This window comes from Acomys minous, assembly GCF_964271855.1.
Source record: "Acomys minous genome assembly, chromosome: 15".
NCBI classification, from domain to species: domain Eukaryota; kingdom Metazoa; phylum Chordata; class Mammalia; order Rodentia; family Muridae; genus Acomys; species Acomys minous.
This window is the reverse complement of record NC_140497.1, coordinates 30,747,874-30,769,330: the sequence shown is the minus strand read 5'-3', so window position 1 is coordinate 30,769,330 and position 21,457 is coordinate 30,747,874. Positions and strand designations below refer to the sequence as shown.

The 21,457-nt window shown below is 40.5% G+C and overlaps 1 protein-coding gene across 1 annotated transcript in view; it reads left to right on the top strand.

The window, feature by feature from the left end:
* Nucleotides 1-21,457, top strand: part of ASAH1 (N-acylsphingosine amidohydrolase 1) — a 36,636-nt gene that overhangs the window by 13,418 nt on the left and 1,761 nt on the right. The window contains exons 2-13 of the mRNA XM_084759335.1: nt 3,571-3,617; nt 7,706-7,796; nt 8,551-8,637; nt 11,346-11,424; nt 13,499-13,573; nt 15,034-15,079; nt 16,529-16,673; nt 17,359-17,413; nt 17,523-17,604; nt 20,106-20,237; nt 20,327-20,450; nt 20,862-20,918. Of these exons, the coding sequence (XP_084615461.1) occupies nt 3,571-3,617; nt 7,706-7,796; nt 8,551-8,637; nt 11,346-11,424; nt 13,499-13,573; nt 15,034-15,079; nt 16,529-16,673; nt 17,359-17,413; nt 17,523-17,604; nt 20,106-20,237; nt 20,327-20,450; nt 20,862-20,918 (1,020 nt within the window). The remainder of the gene's footprint in view (nt 1-3,570; nt 3,618-7,705; nt 7,797-8,550; nt 8,638-11,345; nt 11,425-13,498; nt 13,574-15,033; nt 15,080-16,528; nt 16,674-17,358; nt 17,414-17,522; nt 17,605-20,105; nt 20,238-20,326; nt 20,451-20,861; nt 20,919-21,457) is intronic.

Below are 21,457 nucleotides of genomic sequence, written 5' to 3'. Positions count from 1 at the left end.
ACGTCTTTAATCCTAGCACTTGGGTGGGTGGGGGGGCAGAGGCAGGTGGATCTCCGTGAGTTCCAGGCCAGCCTGGACTACAGAGTGAGTTCCAGTACAGCCAAGGCTACCTAGAGAAGCCCTGTCTCGAAAAAACAAAAAACGGAAAAAAAGAAAAGCTGAGTTGCCTTTTTACTACCAAGTTGTAAGGATTTTTAAAAATATATTATAGGTGTGTATTGTCAGATACACAATATGCAACATTGTAAATGTGGGCTTAGTTCTGTACATGTCTTACATGTTTAGATCCATGATAGCACCCACTGTGTGACAGTGTGTTTAAGACTGGATGTCACTATGATTGCCCTAAGGTTTATGCTTTCTCATTTACATATAAGATCATCGCATAGTAACTTACTGCACTTAGTATTGTAGTAAATTTTTAAGTTCATTTAAATTAATATTTTTAGCACGTGCACAAAATAATAGGTTTCTTTATGACATTTTCCAGTGTGTAGCATTGTAGTTTGTTCCCATTTGTATTCCAGTGCCTTTTCTTTTCTCCCCTTCTGCCTTCATGTTGTGTGTATGTATGTGTGTGCCTGTGTGAGTGTGGAGTGTGTGTGCCTGTGTGAGTGTGGAGTGTGTGTGCATGTGTGAGTGTGGAGTGTGTGTGCATGTGTGAGTGTGGAGTGTGTGTGCCTGTGTGAGTGTGGAGTGTGTGTGCCTGTGTGAGTGTGGAGTGTGTGTGCCTGTGTGAGTGTGGAGTGTGTGTGCCTGTGTGAGTGTGGAGTGTGTGTGCATGTGTGAGTGTGGAGTGTGTGTGCCTGTGTGAGTGTGGAGTGTGTATGCATGTGTGAGTGTGGAGTGTGTGTGCATGTGTGAGTGTGGAGTGTGTGTGCATGTGTGAGTGTGGAGTGTGTGTGCATGTGTGAGTGTGGAGTGTGTGTGCATGTGTGAGTGTGGAGTGTGTGTGCATGTGTGAGTGTGGAGTGTGTGTGCATGTGTGAGTGTGGAGTGTGTGTGCATGTGTGAGTGTGGAGTGTGTGTGCATGTGTGAGTGTGGAGTGTGTGTGCATGTGTGAGTGTGGAGTGTGTGTGCATGTGTGAGTGTGGAGTGTGTGTGCCTGTGTGAGTGTGGAGTGTGTGTGCCTGTGTGAGTGTGGAGTGTGTATGCATGTGTGAGTGTGGAGTGTGTGTGCCTGTGTGAGTGTGGAGTGTGTGTGCCTGTGTGAGTGTGGAGTGTGTGTGCCTGTGTGAGTGTGGAGTGTGTGTGCATGTGTGAGTGTGGAGTGTGTGTGAATGTGTGAGTGTGAGTGAGGTTCAGTGAGAACACATGATCCCTGCCTTTCTTTTTTCTCCCCCATCTCCTACTGGTCATCTCTCCTAGTAGACCCCTTCCTCTCGCACATGGTCCCAATTCCTTTCCCCCTCCCCACCTCTGGGTCCCATTTCTTATAGGAACTTTTAATACTGAGTCCTCTAATTTTGTTATTTTCCGAGATTGTTTTAGCCATTCATGTTGAAGCTGAAACTTGGAATCTGACATTAGCAGAATTAAATCTTCCACTCCACGAACATGACGACATTTACTTATCTCAGTTATCTGTAATTTTGTGGACAGTGTTTAGTAGTTTTAGGTGTGTACGTTTTTAATTTCCTTGGTTAAATTTATTTTTAAATACTTTTTGTTTCGTTTTTGTCTCCCTTATAGCTCGGACTGGTTTGAGCTTTGCTCCTCCTGCCTCAGCCTGTGGAATCATGGGATTGTATGGGTAAACTTTTGCTAGACACAGAAGCAGAGGTCCTGACATTTTAATATAACAGCAAGTAGACAGTAGGATAATACTAAGGTTTTGTGCACTATTTTGAGATCCAAGATGAGCTTGAAACATCTTTGAGCAGGAACTTTTTATAATAAGTATTATTTAACACAGGTGACTTTTGCTACCGATTTAATATTGTGTCTTAAGGAACTCACTCAAAACATACTTAATCAATAAGCCTATCCAATGGTAAGGCCACTTTGACAAGAGTGAAATGACTCTAGGTATTCACCACGTTGTAAAAGGTTAAACCTGACGTTTCTGTTCCCGCAGAAGCATTCAGCAGATGATAGTCTAAGCTCCGCCTATAATTTCAGTAGTGTTCACTCCTACTCTGCCTTCTCTCAATGCAGGTTTGTTTGTTTGTTTGTTTTTATTTTTCTCCCACAGTATTAGGTCACTAGAAGCCAGGAGATAAACACAGTTACTACATGGAAGAAGTAACAAGAGTCATAAATCTGTGTGAACTTTCTTTGGATGATTTTGTGTTAGGAGAAAATTCAACTTGGCCACTAATTGTGAACAGTTTTCCCTGAAGCAGCCTCGTTCGTTCGTTGCCTCCAGCAGTGACCTCACTGTTGGCACTACCTTCCTATCAGGGAACACAGTATGGCTTTGAGAAGACACAGACACACTACTATGTGGTACTGTAATGGCGATGTGTGCAGATACGGAACTGTACAGGAGATGACTGTGTCTATATAGGGGGTGATGAGACTTCTCAGGGAGAGTGGCAGGGAGAGAGGGAGTAAGTGTCTGGATTGGATTTTTAGAAGTTAGACCTCGAAGTTCATCTGGTCAGGGTGGGGCATTCTGGGCAGAGGACACAGCACATGTACAGGATGGAATCATTTAGGAAATGTTTGCTGTGGCCATGCTATTGGGAAGAGTGTCTGGAACAGGAGTAGGATGGTAGGTTATGGCCAGATTATTAAATACCTCATGTACTGTGTCCTGCAGATCTGGTTTGAGATGTAAATCCCAGAACAGGTTGCAATAGAGTTGCCTCAGAGACCGAGGTAAAGCTGCCTCCTATGAAGCCATGAACGTTGGGTGACATGCTATTTTATCACATAGGAATATTTTTCCGTCTCCTTTTCTGTATTTCTTTACTCAATATAGTAATAAAAAAAAAAGCCAAATTGTAACACTTAGCCTTTTTGTAAAGTGAACTGAAACATTCGTGACTTGGGGATTTGAGAGGAGAGACTTTTAGAAGGCATAGAATGCTGATGCCGTAGATGCAGAGAGCATAGACGTTATGCTCTCATAGAGAGGACATATTGCTCTCACAAAAGATCTGGCTGGGTTCAGTTCCCAGCACCCATATAGTGGCTTATAACCATCTGTAGCTCCAGGTCCAGCGGATTCTAGTGCCCACCTCTGGTCTCCTCAGGTACCAGGCATGCATGTGGTGGACATGTGCACATGCAGGCAAAATGCTTATACATATAAAATAAAAATAAATAAATCTTTTAAAAGAGATATTGAATTCTCTGTGTTGTCACATAATACCTGTCATCTCAGTGCTTAGTAAGCTCAGGTGGGAGGGTTATGAGTCTGAGGTCAGCATGGGCAAGCTACACAATAATGTTTGAAGCCAGCCTGGACACCATCACAAGGGAGACCCTATCTGAAACAGAGAGAGTGAAATGGCGTAAAAGTGATGGTTTTCTCTTAGTTAAATAATACTTTTTGTAAAAGGTTGCTTCTGTTGTCCAGTATTTATAATCTTCTGAAATGTTTATTTTTCTTTGTTTTTCAGTGGACAGAGGATTGCAGAAAATCAACTTACCCTCCTTCTGGACCAACGTGAGTGACCTCAGATGTCCAACCATCATCTTGTGCACAGACTCCTCTCTGTTATGGTCCTCTAGACATGAGTAATAAGAGAAACTCAAGCCATGTCTTCCACCCAGAGACGAGGTTTGGTTTCCCTATGTGTATATCTTAAGTGTGTAACTAAGGCAGATATGAAGGTAATCTGATTTACTTTCTTTTCAATTTCTTGCCCATCACCAAAGTACTTTATCTCCTAAGGGAACATTTTTTTACTCTACAACAAATGAAGGCGTGTGTGGCCACTGAGCTCGGATCCTCTGTGGTACCTGGATATGCACCCGCAGACTGCTTTGGAACATAGAAAAGGACCCCTATATATGAAAGAGTCAAGAAACAAACCTTCACTTAATGAAACGTTAAAGCAAAAGAATATTGAAAACCATAAGCCCTGTCACGTTTCCAGGTCACCCTTGTCTTTGGGTTGGTTTGCAAACCACCCGAGGAGCATGTGGGCTCAAGCAGTGTGGTCTACAGAGTGGGCGAGGCATAGGGAACGCCAGGTTTCAAATGATGAAATGATACTATTCGTATGGAAGTAGGAAAATACACTGTGGCAGTTACTGCGGGCTAAGGGGGACTATGATAACCTACTCTGCCTTCCTTCACTCACATCTATGCAGAATTCTAGGAGTCCAGCTTCAGGAAAGGTCTTTCCCATCACCACTGATGCCATCTTTCCCTTCATTGCTTTCTAGACTGTGCCTTTTGGTTAGCCTCACTGCCCAATCCACTGGACATTTATGGAATAAATTCTGTACTAAAGGCTTTTTTTTTTAAACCTTCTTTTAAATGTATTTTACATATATTTGGGGATCTATTTCCTTACAAACTGTATACCTTCCTTGATTAGACATAACACAACTTGTTACTGTGTGTGTGTGTGTGTGTGTGTGTGTGTGTGTCCCTACCTATATGCTGTCTGTTTTCTCTCCTTGCTATTTCTGCTTCTTCTAGTTTCACTATCCCATTCTTTAACACAGAAATCCTCTGCCCTGTTCTTAACCTTTTCTTTTCTGAACTGTACAGTGGTGGCTCTTGACAGCCAGGAGATAAGAGTGGCATTTGATATATCTTTAACTAGTGAGTGTCCTCAGAGTCCCATGAGGTCATCCCTTTTAACCAAGTTCATGAATCTTGGTGGCATACACCAGCAAATGTGAGGGAGGAGAGGGATGCCTGTTCATCTGGTCTGACCAGACACATCAGTGCAGGTATCCAGGACCTGACAGCCACATCACCCTGCGTTCACTGCAATCCCATTAAACATTTCTGCTGAGTATTGACGCCTTTGGACCTGCTCTCTTATTTGTACATGTGTGCATTGTGTCACTTGGACTAGTTTGTAAGCTACCTGGAAAGTCATCGGGGTTCCAATATTATGATTGATATCACAATGACTGGGCTTAGCTAAGTTTCAAATGTTGGCATGATATTTATCCTGTTCATGGTAAAGTAGCAAAACATACTACAGAAATCTCTATTGATCACTAGTGATACATACTTACTTCAAATTTCATATAATCTTTACTGCCCTCATAAGGCAGGCACTTTTTATGTCTATGGGAAGCTGAGCTGCAGTTTTTAGAAAAAATATTTAATGAGATAAAATATAAGATTAAATTAAGCTTTAATTATTAAGACAACTTTCTTAATTCTCAAAAAGTGCTAACTAGTGGAGGTTCTACCTTCATGTTTCCCAGATCTCTCTGGTGCCACCAAGTTTTGATCCTCTCTGGTAATGATCTTTTTTTACTTTCCATTTCCTCTGTCAAATGCTTGGGCCTGTCCAGTACTAACCTGAAGAAGACTCAGAGATTTATGGAAGGTGCCAGGGATGTGCTAGTTTTCTTGGATGCTGAGAAGGGAGGAGCTGGCTGGAATTCATCTATAGAATACCAACCACCAACACACATAGCTCCAAGAGCATAGCACTTAGTTCCTGCAACTAGACGTAGGAATCCAAATGCCCAGCTTGGAGGAACGAAAGGGTTAATTCCATCAGTCCATAAGCGGGATGCCAGGTTACTAAAGCATGGACACAGGTTTGGTTTTTTTTGTTTTGTTCTGTTTTGTTTTGTTGTTTTTGTTGTTGTTTTGTTTTTTTAGGTGGATACCATTCTTCTTTCTTCTTTTTTCTTTAATTTATTCAGATTACATCTCAACTGTTATCCCCTCACTTGTGTTCCTCCCTCCCTCCCTCCGTCTTTCACCCTATTCCCCTCCCTTAGGCTTATGACAGAAGGGGACCTCCTCCCCACCGTATGGTCACAGCCTATCAAGTCTCATCCTGGTAGCCTGCTTATCCTTACTGAGTGCCACCAGGCCTCCCCACCAAGGGGAAGTGGTAAAATATGGGGCACCAGAGTTCATGTCACAGTCAGTTCCCTCTCTCACGCAACTGTGGAGAATGTCCTGTCCATTGGCTAGATCTCAATAGGGGTTCAATGTTTACTGCATGTATTGTCCTTGGTTGGTACAGTAGTTTGAGTAGATACCCCCACCCCCACCCCTGTCCAGATCCTCCCGCCATGGACACAGTTTTGCATGTGGAGTATAATTAGTCAAAAAAACAATTAGTAAAAAAAAAAAAAAAAGGGAAGAATTGTTACAATAAAAAGGGTTTCCCCCAAAATACTACAATATTCATGTAGGTATCAGCTAAAGAACAGAGGAACTTGAAAAGAACAACAAAATTAATTCATCATAATTTTGTTGAAATGTATATTTCCAAAATTGAGTGCATTTTTTTTCTGCATCTAAATCACAGCATGAGTAGTACTGGCTAACAGTACCTTACACTGGGTCCCAAGCTCAGCAACATCATTTAGAGACCAAATACTAATATTAGTAAAGTATATACAGAGGCCCAGTAAATGACTTTCATAAAATTACCTGTCCGGCTGTAACTATAAGGTTAGATAATTAAGAGCTTGGTAGCATTGCAACACTCACCAGTATATACCCTACTCTTTTTTTCAAAGTAATAAAGGGTTCAAGTGATAGATGTTTTAAATTTAGCTTTTAATCTGATAAATCGTTGAATTCTACACCCTTAAAAGCTACTTTGATTATTTTGAAAGTACTAGAGATGAGCTGCTGTGGTGGCACATGTCTATAATCTCCACTTGGTGGGTGGAGCCAGGAGGGTTTGAGGTTCCTAAAATCAAAGTCATCCTTAACTACATAGCAAGATGAAGGCCAACTTGACCTGCATGAGACCTTGTCCCAATCCCTGCTTCTAAAATGGGCCAGAAGATGAAGTTGCTGTAACATCAGAAGGAGTTGTAGTCTGTACACCAGAGCTATGGCCCAGCTCCATTAATAAGGGGGCAGACATCACTATGTCCTCATGGCAGAGATTTCTGTGTGTAAGAGTAGGAACCGAATGCATATGACAGAATAGTGCTTGGGCTTAGAGTTGCTACAGACAGATAAGAGTGCACAGGTATACTGGGAAGGGTGAGTTTGCCTTGGAGGATCAGTCTATCATGGGAAGCTTGTATTACCACTCTTGGCTTACAAGGTGACCTCACTGAGACGACATCACAAGAGACGACAATTTGGCCATAATGTTTGACTGACAAAGCATTCCAGGCTAGAAAACCAAATGGTGAAGAATCCTAATGTCTAGATAGGTCTAGACTAAATTGTTACAGATACTTACGGGGAGCGGGGGAAGGGGTGGAAGTAGATATTTTCTGTCAACAGTATTTTAAGTTCTTGAGCCACCATTGATTTCACAAATCACTAAGTAATATTAACCTTCCAGACCTAGTAGGTATAATTGTTTATTCGTATGATTTATTTTTTGAGCCAGGGTCTCACAATGTAGCCCAGTATCCTGAGTCCTGTGATTACTATGGCTGGCTCAGAATATATAATTCTATCCTGTGATTTCTGAGTCTACTTCAAATTGTAATGCAAAACTTTACAGATTTTGCTTTGAGTAACCAACTTCTATACTGTTGCTATGACTATGTGTCTAGTCCATCCTTTCAGCTCTATAACTCTCCTCTTAAAGTCACTTTCTATATTTCAAGATGGTCCTCTCATTGCAGTTATAGAGGACCAGTTCAATGGTACACCATAGATCTTGACTTACCACCCTACAAAAGATGGCATGAATTAATGACTCACAAGGCACCAATGGTATGTTATTTGTTAACTCTTCTTGTTCTGACTTTATAGAATATAGTTCTGCTTTTAAAAACGCTTTATAAATTGGATATGGAAGCCCACTCCCATTATCCGAGTACTTGGGAAGACTGGCAGGACAGGTATTAGGAGTTTAGAGGCCAGCCTGGTCTACTACGTAATAAGTTTCAGGGCAGCCTTGGCTATTGTGAGACCCTGTCTCAAAAATACCACTAAGAGGGCTAGAGAGATAGCTTGTCATTTGAGAGCACTTAAGGGCACCCAAGATCAGTTCACAGCACCATAAGGTGGATCGCAGTCACCTCTAACTCTAGTTCAAGGGACTTTGATACCATCTTGGCCTTGTTGGGCATCAGGCATGCGTGTGGTACCATATACATAAGTGCTAATACTCATATGTATAAGAATAAATAAATCTTTAAAAAATTACTTCTGAAAGTTTAAAGGTTTATATTTGATACTCTTCTTCCATATATAGCAACTGATAAGAGGAGAATATGTCATTTCCCTGTAGCTTTTTGTGGTTTTGGGGGCTAGAATTTGTCTTTCCCTTTATCGAAATGATTAAGAAGTAGTGCTACTTTAAAGAGAAAACTGTGTTCTTATATTCATTGGAAATACTTTCAAGTTGTACCATTTTGTTATATATTTTGATTAAGTCAGAAAGTCTACATTTGTTTTTATGATACTAATACTAATCTTAAATTTCAGTACTTTATTCCTTTATAGTGTTTTGTTTATTTTTTAGGTGAGGACTATAGTAAATTCTATGACGAATTTAGCAAATGCATTTGTGCCAAGTGGAAAATTAATGCAGATGGTGGATCAAAAGTTGGTAAGAAATATTTTCCACAATCAATTTTAATGACACACATATAAACACAGGTATATAGAGAATTAAAAAAACTGTACCTGAGTACAGAGAAATTAAAGCAGCAAGCACAGGCCTAGATAGGTCTACATCAGGTCTTCTGTGTATATGTTACAGCTGTTGGCTTAGTATTTTTTGGGACTCCGGACTATAAGAACCAGTGGGTCTGACTCTTGCCTAACCTTGGGACTCTTTTCCCCCTCTTGGGCTGCCATGTCCAACTTCAATATGATAGTTTTTGATTCATCTTTATCGTATTTTATTTTGTTATGTTTGTTATCTTTTAGACGCCTGTTCTTTTCTAACGAGAGACAGAAACAGAGTGGTTCTGTAGGGGTGGGGGAAGTGCAGAGAAACTGGAAGGAGCAGAGGCAGGGGAGACTATAATCAGGCTATATTACAGGAAAACAATCTGTTCTCAATAGCAAAAATTATGCATGGAATTTGTTTAAGAAATCATTGACCTTTTCTCTAGAACTTTAGGGATATTTACATTTTTTTCTCGTAAGCACTGTAAAACTCAGAGAACTTTTAATTCTAGGGATTGGGTTCTTAAAAGTCATGAAACACAGAGCACGGCAGGCTTTAGAAGTTAATTTGTGGGCATCTTCACAAAGCAATGGGAAAATACAGATTTCATCAGGAGCATGGGTTTCTTTCTCCTCTAGTTAGGTATACAGATATACTACTGAAAGCCTGGGCCCTCCCCTCCCGCCCCCCTTGCCCCCCGCCCCCCCACTTAGAGCATCATGGTTAGATGTCAAAAGCCCTAGATTTAATCCCTGCAGGAAGACCACTCCATTCCCCAATGCCCTTTACATTTAGGTTGTGTAAATGAACCATGGTCTAGGACTGGCCCCAAACCTCCCAAGGTGTCCTGATTATCTTTCAGATGCTGCTGCAGGTGCAGGTCATGAAGAAATTGGAAGGTTTTAGAGCAGATTTGGGGAACTAATGGTTTTAGGATTGAATACTTTTTTTAGCTGCAAGTGTGGGCTCTACCTACTGCTTGCTTTGCTTTTGTTATTTTTGTTGTAGCTCTGGCTGTCCTGGAATTTACTATGTAAACCAGAGTGGCCTCAGACTCAGAGAGCTATGCCTGCCTTTGCTTTCTAAGGGCTGGGATGCTTTCTCTTTCAGTTCTAACAACCAAAACTTTTACCGAGCATTGCCTACTCCTCAAGGACAGAACTGCCCTGGTTGAGAACCATTGTCCCGGAGTCTGGATGAGCAAAGCAGCTCCTCCTCCCTTCACCCTTACCAGCCAGCAAGCCTATTGTGACATGTCTATGTTCTCACCTCTTTACCAAAGTTTTCACATACGTTAAATGTAACATTTACCCAGAATAAAAGTTGGTAGGAACAAAAGGGGAATGAGTCCTTAAATGCACCAGTTCCTAAATCCCCGTCGAATCTGAATGTCAGGAGGGAGGCAGCACTGCAGGTTTTGGTTTGATTTGGAGCCCAGCATCACTGCATTTTAAGGATGCATCAGTCATGCACTTAGGAAACTTTAGTTTTCTGATTTAGAAGGATAATATTTACTAATAGTACATACTTCCTATGATGGCTGTGAGGACTAAATGGCATATCACTGTCTGAAAAGTGTCATGCTTAACATTCGTTCGTTACATCGTATTTGTGAAACTGGAACATTTCACTCCCAGTGCTTTGAATCCACAGGGAAATGAACAATAGGCTTAGTGAGGTCACCTTATGCAGACAGTGAAAATAGGATATTGGGGCAGCAAGGTGGCTCAGTGCCAAGCCTGATGACCTGAGAACCATCACCAGAACCTTCATGGTGGAAGGAACAAACCAACACCTGCAAGTTGTCCTCTGACCTCTACACATGCCCTATGACAAATGTATAAATATACCCCATACACAAAATACATAAGCAAATAAAAAGTGAAAACAGACTTTTTAAAGACATTGTCTTAGTGAGAGAATGTAAATTGTGCTCCCAGCATTTGTGCTTAGTTGAGGTTGAGAATAAGGTCACTGTCCATCACTGAATTTTCTCACCTGTTGTTTGCTTATTGAATGCAACTGATGCAACTTAGGACCAACCATTACCAGTGGCAAACAGGCTTTTGTTTTTGTTTTTGTTTTTAAGATTTATTTATTACATATATAGTCTTCTGCCTGCATGTACACCTGCACACCAAAAGAGGGAACCAGATCTCATTATAGATGGCTGTGAGCCACCATGTGGTTGCTGGGAATTGAACTCAGGACCTCTGGAAGAGCAGACGGTGCTCTTAACCACTGAGCCACCTCTCCAGCCTGTGACAGACAGTTTTGTGAAGTGGTAGAACACTGTGTGTTGTTGCTGAGTGTTGCCAGGCGCTGAAGAGTGAATGAGCAGAACTTTGCTCGTTACATTGATCTAGACAGTGGGGCACTTTAAGTCATGCAGGTAAAATGATTCCAGTTCCTTTTTCTCTGGGTACTGGACAGGAGGAAAACAGAATCTAAGAGTCACATGTTTTAGTAGGAATCCAACACAGGGCATTATATAGAATCTTTTAGAAATGCATGCTATAAATGCTTTACAAGTGACTTACTACCTGTTAGGGTAATAGTGTCTTAGAGAGTTACAGTAAGAGAACCAGATTATTACCAAGCACGTATTTAAGTTCAGTGGTCACTGATTTCTTTCTTTTCAGCCTCGTCTACTTGGCAACATACCTAGCCCTTTTGATGAAGAAATGAAGGGAATTGCAGATGTTACTGGGATTCCTTTAGGTAAAGTTCACCTTGCAATGATTAAAACATTTAATAAAATGTTGTGACATACTTCTGTTGAAGTCTGAGTAGCATATACAATGAGACACACAAACCCTAAGTGTAAAAGCTCATTGAAGGTTTACACAGACATCCACACATGCACGTCTCACTCAGAAAAAGTGAAGAAAATTCCAGCCCTCCAAAATGCCTCAGATACAATGCTGCCTCTACAAATAACCCTGTTCCGCCTTCACCATGTTAAAACAAAACTGGGAATTTGTATTGTGGTACTTTCTTAAGCCTGTCATTACAGGTTGTTGACTCTCTGGGTTGTTTTCAGATTTTGCTTATTAACAATGGGATGTTATTGATGTATGTGGGCATACACTGTTGCATATTTTTAATGATACATTTGTTTTTCTTGAACCAAACTTTCGAGTCACAGGGTAACTAACTGTGTACATAGCCTTATAAATTCTGCAAGACAGTTTCCTAAAACAAACAGATTTATGGACAGCATAACATAAGAAATTAAATTTTCTCTCCTTAACACTGCATTTTCCTGCTGAGTTGCTGACTTATTGATTTTTTTCTTTTTATATTCCTCGATTTTGGAGAAGAGAAAGACACCAAAGTTTCTTCATCTATTTCTAATTGATGAAGCACCATTTGCTTAACCTGGTTATCTTTCCCTCCATATATCAAAAGGGCATCTTTGGTCTATGTCAGGTGGCTGTATGTATCTGGTTCTGTTTGGGAACTTTCATAATCTCGTGTCAATCTCATGCTACCTCAGTCACTAACGCTTCACAGTTCATTTTAGCAGTGTAATTGTTCACCTGAGCCTTCCTTCCTTCAGCATTTTCCTCGCTATTTGTTCTTCTGCATTTCATAGTTTTTAGAATCCTTCTGTCATCCTGACAGTTAATGTTTTGAATGACATTAATAAATCCTTAAATATACCTTAATGTCAACCTTTGTTTAGGTATTGATTTCTCAAGGGCATTTTTTTTTTTTAATTTGGGGAGGAAAGGTTTTGTTTTTGTTTTTGTTTTTAAACAAGGTTTCTCTGTGTTATATTCGCTGTCCTGAACTCACTTTGTAGACCAGGCTGGCCTAGAACTCACAGTGATCCATCTGCCTCTGCCTCCCAAGTTGTGGGATTAAAGGAGTGCACCACCACGCCTTCCCCTGCTCCCTTTTTAAGGCAAATATTCACTGCTGTGTAGGCAGGCTGGCCTTCATTCAGGATCCTGCTCCTACTTAGGGTTAATGGGATTCCTGGGAATGCACAGACTTGCCCAGTGCTCAAAAGTTTTTAGTTTCAGTTTGTATCATTTATGAAAGCAATAGAGTCGCCATGTTATGTAACCAGTAGTACTTTCCCCAAATGAATTAATAAAACATTTCTGTTATTTCTCAAGGACATTGGCTAGTGCTTTTGTTTGTTTGTTTTGCTTCACTAAATGATTCTTTTTAAGGGGTGGCAAGATGGATCAAGTAAAGGAGCTTGTTGCTAAGCCTTACAACCTGAGTTTTAGATTCCTGAGACCCACATTTTTCTTCTCATCACATGTGCACCATGGCAAACTTACACATATAAGTAAATACAGATAGTGGTGGCACACACCTTTACTCCCAGCACTCAAGGGAGAGGAGGTAGGTCTCTGAGTTCACGCTAGCTTGGTCTAGCCAGGCTACACAGAGAAATTCTGTTGAAAAAAAATTCTAACTGAAAAACAATTTAAAATGATAACATACTGGAAATATATACTTGTCATCTACATGAGGAAGAAAGTCTTATTATATCAGGTGGTGTTACAAGTAATTACCAAATTACCAAATATAAGTAACTTTACAGAAAAATGGATTAATAGTTCATGATAAGAGTGAGATTTACCAAAACATAAATAAACTGAAAATTTTAAAAAAATAAAATAGATTGAGGTAAAAATATAGTTAAGCACAGTGTGTTAACATTTAACATGAGAGAGAAAAGCATGCTATCCACTTTTAGATTAAAAGCTAAATAGCATTTCCTTATACTGTCATGACTGTTAACACTAACCAAAAACTTCCCCTTTCTCCACAGGAGAGATTATTTCATTCAACATTTTCTATGAATTGTTTACTATGTGTACATCAATAATAACTGAAGATGAAAAAGGTAATCTTTGCTAAGGGTGCTTGGCAGTGCCAAGCACAGTGTAAATTTTTTTTAAGAGTAAAATCAGAATATTTACTAACTATGCTTGCTGTGTAAATTGTATGTTATATGTCGTTTAAATATATCCTGGTAAATTTTTATAAGTACATTGAAAATTAGCCTTATTTTAAGACTACTGTAATGCTTATTAAACTTTAAATGAAACATGTGGAAAGATGAGAAAACATCTTTTAAAAGATTCATTTTATGTGGATCAGTGTGTGCCTGCATGTATTGTGTGTGCACCACACGCATGTCTGGTGCCCTAGAGCTGTATCAGAGGACATCTGATCCTTCACCACTGCAGTTACAGTTCTAAATTGATATGTGGGTGCTGGGAACTGAACCTATGCCGTCAACAAGAGCAGCACAGTCTCTTAACCACTAAGTCATCTCTCCAGCCTCAGATAAACATTCTTGCTTCCTGTATATTCATTATCCCCTTCCGTATAATTTAGTGGAAGTCCTTACAGAGGTCCTTTGTTACCTTGCATAGACACTGTCATAGCCACTATTCTGTTACTGTGAAGAGACACATGACCAAGGCAACTCTTTTATAAAATAAACATTTCATTGGGGGCTTGCTTCCAGTTTCAGAGGCTTAGTTGATCTCAGGAAGGCATAGTGCTGAAGCAGCAGCAGCAGAGACCTTTACACGATCCCCAGGCAGAGAGAGAGCGGGGAGGGAGAGGGAGAGATGAGATGAGATCTGGGCCTGGTGTGGGGTTTTAGGTTTTTGAAAACTTAAAGGCCACCCCAGTGACATACGTCCTCCAACTTCTCAAATAGTGCCACTCCCTGATGACTAAGCATCCAAATACATGGGACTGAGGGGCTATTCTTATTTTCAAACCAGCAGAGGCAGTGACAAATGTGGCAAATGTTTTTCTGAGACCCAATACAAACACTCACTCAATATTTCCCAGCCAACAAGCACTGTGTATGAGAGCCCCCACTTTCCTTTATTTTCCTGGCTGGTCCCCAAGATCCATGGCACAAAGTGACTTGCCCTTCATTTACTCTGACTTTTGACCTACATTTAATTCTTGAGATGTCCGTCTGTAAGTGGCAAGCAAGTCACATTGATAGAGGTTAAGATCACTTTGTCCTAGTTGAACTGCTTTGTAGCTCCCCAAGGAATATCCCCAAGGTATCCCCAAGGAATAACCATTGATTTGTTTCCATATCTGTTCTTATCAGGAGTCCACTGATCTCATATGTCAGATACTGTCCCAATGTAATAGTAATACCAGTTTGAATTTGCTAAGGCTTTTTTTTTTGTCTGCCAGACTTCTTAATTATTATATATTTCTAGGTAAAACAGTTGTGAACATTTATATCTGCCTGTGTCCATCTGTGATTAAGAATCCATTGTACTTTTAAACTGTGGATACATGTCTCTGTCACTTCCTTCCTATTAGGCCATTTACTACATGGAAGAAACATGGATTTTGGAATATTTCTTGGGTAAGTAAGCAACCTGACATCCTTTCATTCCATGAGAAGTATAGAGTGTACTGCCTCATGTGTGGAAGATGACTGGATTCTGTAGTGTTAAAAGGGCAGGCACACTGTTAAAGTAACGTAGCAGTCGTATCTCAGAAGTTGCACCTAATGAACAGAAATTGAAGCCATGCTTGATGGACATAGATGCTTATTTTCGTTTACTGCTTAAAGAAATATGTCACCTTGACCTTTCCAAAAAAACCAAAAAATGATGGCTCTATAATTAGAGATCTTATTTGAGTCGGGCTCTCACTATTTATGTGACCAGAGTTAATCAGCTTGTCTGGGCCTCAAGTTTTATACCTAGAAAGGGGATGGAACCACCCTGTTTTGGATGAATAAAAGTTTATTCTGGCTCACAGTTCAGAGGTTTCAGTCCATGGACTTTTCTCTTTTTTTTTTTTTTTTCCTTCAAATTTTCAAACAAGTTTTATTCCCACACAACCTGAGACGGTTCCTTTGCTTAAAATGCACACGGGGAACGTGATTCCTTAGTGTGAACAATAACTTACGTCCTGGCTCCACTACTTGGGTGGTTTCATGGCTGGGTCATAGGTAAGGGACCAGCTAGGGCCTCTCTGCGGTATCTCTGGCTGGTACAGTCCTGGACCGCCCAGGGTCATCCTGCCCCCTTCCCACCCTCATGTGGATGTGGGATGGAGAACCACCCTCCTCCTCCTGCCGTCTGTAGATGACTTGGGGGATGAGGATGGCGGCTGAGCCGCTGTTACACCCCAGGGCGTGGGGGCAGAGCACAGAGTACCCTGTGGGCTCCTCACTTAGGGCATGCAGCAGGCCTTCAGGGATTGCCCCCACTAGACCGTGGATGGAGGCAGAGCACAGGAGGACTTTTCTATTTTTAAGGCTAGTAAGGCAGCATCATGCTGGTGGGAGCAGGTGTCAGAGGAGGCTGTTCACCTCTTCAAGTGAGGAATCCATTAAAGATAGTGTAGCCCCCAAGGGTATATATCCTGCTTTCTTCATATATGTCTCTCTTCCTAAATCAGCATCATCTCCCAATACTCTCAGATTATTAACCCATTAGTGGATTACTATAAGATCTTCCCAGAACCTTACTTCTGAACATTGGTGCACTGAGGACCAGGCCTTTAGCCCCATGAGCCTTTGATGTACATTTTAGATCCAAACTATCACACACTCATAAAGGTCTTGTTAAGGGTTGATGCCACGTGACCAAGCAGAGAAAGCACCTATAAACCTGACATTGTATCTCAGCCCTATAATTTCAGCCCTTGGAAGGTTGAGGCAGGAGGATTATAAGTTTGACGCCATCTTGGATTCCATAGCAAGACCTAGTCACAAATACACATTATCCAAGTAATGCCTGACTTTCACCTTCATCTTTGTCTTTAATGTCACCAACATTTGTCTTTTTTTTTTTTTTTTTAGGTGGAATATAAACAACAACACTTGGGTTGTTACGGAGGAATTAAAGCCTTTAACAGTCAACTTGGACTTCCAAAGAAACAATAAGACTGTTTTCAAGTCTACAAGCTTTGCTGGCTATGTGGGCACATTGACAGGATTCAAACCAGTAAGAAATATGTTATACGGCTTTGATAAGCAGCTTTGTGTCCTGATTTTACTGTCTGCAAGTCTAATAAAGTTAGGATATAAAGAATATGAAGGTAGGCATGATGGCATACTCCTTCAATCCTAACTCTCTGGAGGCAGATCCCAGTGAGTTCAAGGCCGGTCTGGTCTGCATAATGAAAACACCGTTTCAGACAAAGAATTTGAGGCCCACTTTATTCCCTTGTCCTTAGCGCTTTCATCAGTATGAGATGCCATGACACAGAAAAGTAGAAAAAAATAATGGTTTCTGTGTCCACTTGAAGATAAAGAGCATATGGCTGGCTGTCAAAGTCTTGAAGTAAAAACAGAAGTCAAACATGATGAGTTCATGACATTTTGCTCCTCATTTTTGTTTTTCAAGACAGGGTTTCTCGATGTAACCTTAGCTATCCTGGATTTGCATTGTAGACCAGGCTGGAATTGAACTCACAGAGCTCCGCCTTCCTCTGCCTCCCAAGTGCTGGGATTACAGGCGTGTGCCACCACGCTCTATTTCATTTTTTTTTTTTACAAAACATGTGGCCATTAATTTCCTATCTCGTATCATACTACCCAGTACCCAGTTCAGATCTTTCTGGTACAGAGATGGAGCCTTTAAGAGCACATTGACATTTCTGACTGCGTTGCTTTGTCTTTTTTTTCAGGGACTGTTTAGTCTTACACTAAATGAACGTTTCGATGTAAATGGCGGTTTTCTGGGTGAGTGGAATGTCTGGAAATGCAATGGGAATCTCAGTCTTTGTACGGGAGGGCAATAATCTAACCTCCTCTCACTCCTGTGACACTGTCTGCATTTCCTCTCTTCCAGGTATCCTTGAATGGATTCTGGTAAAGAAAGATGCCCAATGGGTAGGGTTTATCACCAGATCAGTTCTGGAAAATAGTACAAGGTGATTTGTTGCTTTATTATTAAATATCCCTGTTAAATAATTCATTAAAGTATAGAAATCCTTGCCAAGCCCCTGCTTCACATCCACTGAAGAACTGTTGTGATATTTCTTAGATGATTCTTTGACATTCACATGGAATCATTCCTGGTTTTTGTTTTGTTTGGTTTTGGTTTTGGTTTTTGGAGACAGGGTTTCTCTGTCTAGCCTTGGCTGTCGTGGACTTGCTTTGTAGACCAGGCTGGTCGAACTCAGTGATCACCTGCCTCTGCCTCCCAAGTGCTGGGCTTAAAGGCGTGCGCCACCATGCCCAGCTGAATCATCCCTATGCTCTCATAACAAAGCAATTAATTCAATTATTTAAAATTATTAGAGATACTGACACTAGGAAAGATACCTAAATTTCTTTTGTTAGAAAAAAAATTTATACCATGTGCATAGGAAATGTTATACAGTAAAATCTTTATATAGATACATTGTTTCTTGCCATGGGGGGAAAATTCATAAAATGTAGTACATATTAATGTAGAAGTTATAGTCTGTTGATGTGCTGAAATAATAATGAATTCTTTAGCACATACTATGCCCACATGACTTGGACTAAATGAGTATCGATCTTTTTTTAAAAAAATATTATTTATTATATATACAGTATTTTGCCTACATGTGTGCATGCACACCAGAAGAAGACACCAGATCTCATTGCAGATGACTGTGAGCCACCATGTGGTTGCTGGGAATTGAACTCAGGACCTTTGGAAGAGCAGCCAGTGCTCTTAACCTCTGAGCCGTCTCTCCAGCCCCTGATCTTACTTTTTAACACTTTCCAGGGAATAGAAGTTGGTTATCTTCCTTGATTATCCACTCCACTACCCCCTACCCCAGACAGGGTTTCTCTGTGTAGGCGTAGCTGTCCTGGACTCGCTTTGTAGACTATACTGGCTTCAAACTCAAAGAGATCCGATGGCCCCTGCCTCCCTGAGTGCTGGAATTACAGAAATGTACCACCAAGACCAGTTTCTACTCCAGCTCGTCTTAATGTCCTTCACAGTCAGTGTGTGTGTGTGTGTGTGTGTGCATGCACACGCTTTTGTTTTCTTGATGCAGAATCTAATATATTCTGAGATGGTCTCAAACTCACTATGTAGCCAATGATGACCTTGAACTATTCCTGATCCTTGGGCCTCCGTTTCCCTGTGCTAGGATTAACATGCCCAGTTTATGTGGTGCTGTAAAATGAACCCAGGGTTTTATGCAAGTACTCTGCCAGCTGAGCTTCTGCCCCAGCACTGTAACTGTATTGCGCTGTCTTTTGTTGTTGAATAAAGGCCTAGAGCGTGACTCCTGAGAGCTTCAGATTAGAGGTGCTCCTAGAATTCCCACATAAAGATTATGGATTCCAGTATCATTGCTTCTTAGCCTCCTTCAAAAGCCTGTTGCTCAGCCAGTAGCATCCTCAACTTCCCCATTCAGCTCCTTTTTGTCTAAATATGCTTTATTTGACTCCAAGTATATAGGTCTATAAAATATGTATGCAGATCAAACATTTACTGTAAAGAAATTTACTTTAAAACAATTCTTTGGTATACATAGAACTTTTACCATTCATTAAAGACAAAAGCTAATGTGCACACTAATGACATGGATATACCTTTAATTAAATCCTGACTGAATATTTGTTACCACAGCATCCTCCTTTTTCAGAGTTGATTGTTAATGTTCATAGTGCTGTTTTGTTAGTTCTATCATCATCCCTAGTCAAATTTCATGTCACAAATTTTATGAAACTCACCAACAATTCAAATAGTAATTTTTAAAACTAGAGGCTAGAGCAGTGGCTCAGTGGTTAAAAATAACTTGCTGTTCTTGTAGAGGCCCCAGCCTTAGTTTCCACCACCCATATGTCTGCTCACAAGCACCTACAACTCCAGGTCAGTGGGCTCTGATGCCCTATTCTGTGGCTCCTGACCCATGTGGCACACATACGCATACTCAGGCACACATGATAATAATTTTAAAAGTTCTAATGTAATTCAACCCAAGATAAACTAGTTTTATACTTACCATTGGGGAATAACAGAAAAATATTAAAAGGTTTTGTTTCCATAATTAAACCATTGTTTGTATATGAACAGAAAATCTAGGAGGTATAGTAATTCATTAACAGTGCTTTAATTCCACCTGCTGTCCTGAGTGTGAGCTGAGGTGTTGGCCAGAGCAGTGCAAAGTGCACATTCAGAACCAAGGCTACAAGGAAGTTGCACATGCAGCTCAGGAGGTCACTCCCAGAAACACCTCCAATTCAGTTGATATTTATGTGGTTTAGAACTAATCTACGGTCATTGCACATTCAAAAACTGTTGGTGTGTGTGTGTCTGAGTATCCACATTCAGTTAAATAAACTTAAGGGGCCTCAGATACCTGTTTCTCTTTAGTTCCTACAACTAAAACACATCATTCAAAATCAAATAAAAATGCTTACTTAAAAAAAATTTTTTTTGTAGTTATGAAGAAGCCAAGAATACACTGACCAAGACCAAGATAATGGCACCAGCATATTTTATCCTGGGAGGCAACCAGTCTGGGGAAGGTTGTGTGATTACACGAGGCAGAAAACAGTCTTTGGATGTATATGAGTGAGTGCATTTGATAAAGCAAAATAAGTAAAAACAAGAGCCCAAGCAAATGTAAAGCCTTAAGAGGGAATCTCTCTTTTTGTATCTAGACTCGATCCTAAGCATGGCAGATGGTATGTGGTACAAACCAACTATGACCGGTGGAAAAACACCTTGTTCATTGATGACCGCAGAACACCTGCAAAGATGTGTCTAAATCGCACGACACAGAAGGTACATTCGCATTGTTATATACCGAGAGACACTGTCCCACTAAGGATTGTCTTAGTTCTAGTGTTTTTCTTTGATCTTGAAGATATTGTAAACCTATTACTGAGTATCTCTAGACACACCTTACAGAACTTTTGCTATTAAGGAGCAAATTATGCTGTAATTTTCCTTCCTTACACTAGTGCTACACACCATTCTATGAAGTTAAATAAGAAAATTTCAGAACTGAAGGAGGAGGAGGAGAGAGAAAAATGTGATATATTAAACTGTCAACTGTTTCTAGCAGTGACTCCAACGGAGGTGCTTTTGGAAGACTGGAAAATGTTTTAGTCGTTGATGACCCACCCATATGGGTAAAGGCTACTAAAGGGCTTTATTTAACTTACTGAACACAATTGTTTTTTTGTGTCTTAGAATCTCTCATTTGCAACCATCTATGATGTCTTATCAACAAAACCTGTCCTCAACAAGGTATTTATATATACACACATAATACTGCTTTCAGGAAAGAATTTGCTTGTATGATTTGTCTTTTTCTGTTACCTTTGATCATTTTAAGCCTATTAGCTATGTCCGACTCCAGGGTTATTACTTAGTTATTTATTGATTCATTTTCTGAGACAGGGCCTCAGGAGACTGTGTCCCCAAGTCAAGCTTTGAACTGACTTTGTAGCCCAGGCTGGCCTCAGACAGGCACCACCTCACTCAGCTTTAAGGTCTGATATTTGAAAAAACAAACAAACAAACAAACAATTTTTGTGTGCCTGACACCACAACTTTAGGAATACAATAAGGATGCTGCTCACTTGGCAACGTTGTCAGTGTTGTTCCAGTTTTACTTCTATGGCATTGGACTAAGTCTAGTTTTGACTTAGCCCTGTGTGTCAGAAATCACGCAATTTAATGTTCAGCTAACAACCAAAGCTTGACTAAATGGAGTGCAAGGCTCATTTTCAGGTAGATCCCTATGTCTTATCAGGGTGGGGTTTCTCCATAACTTTATTACATCT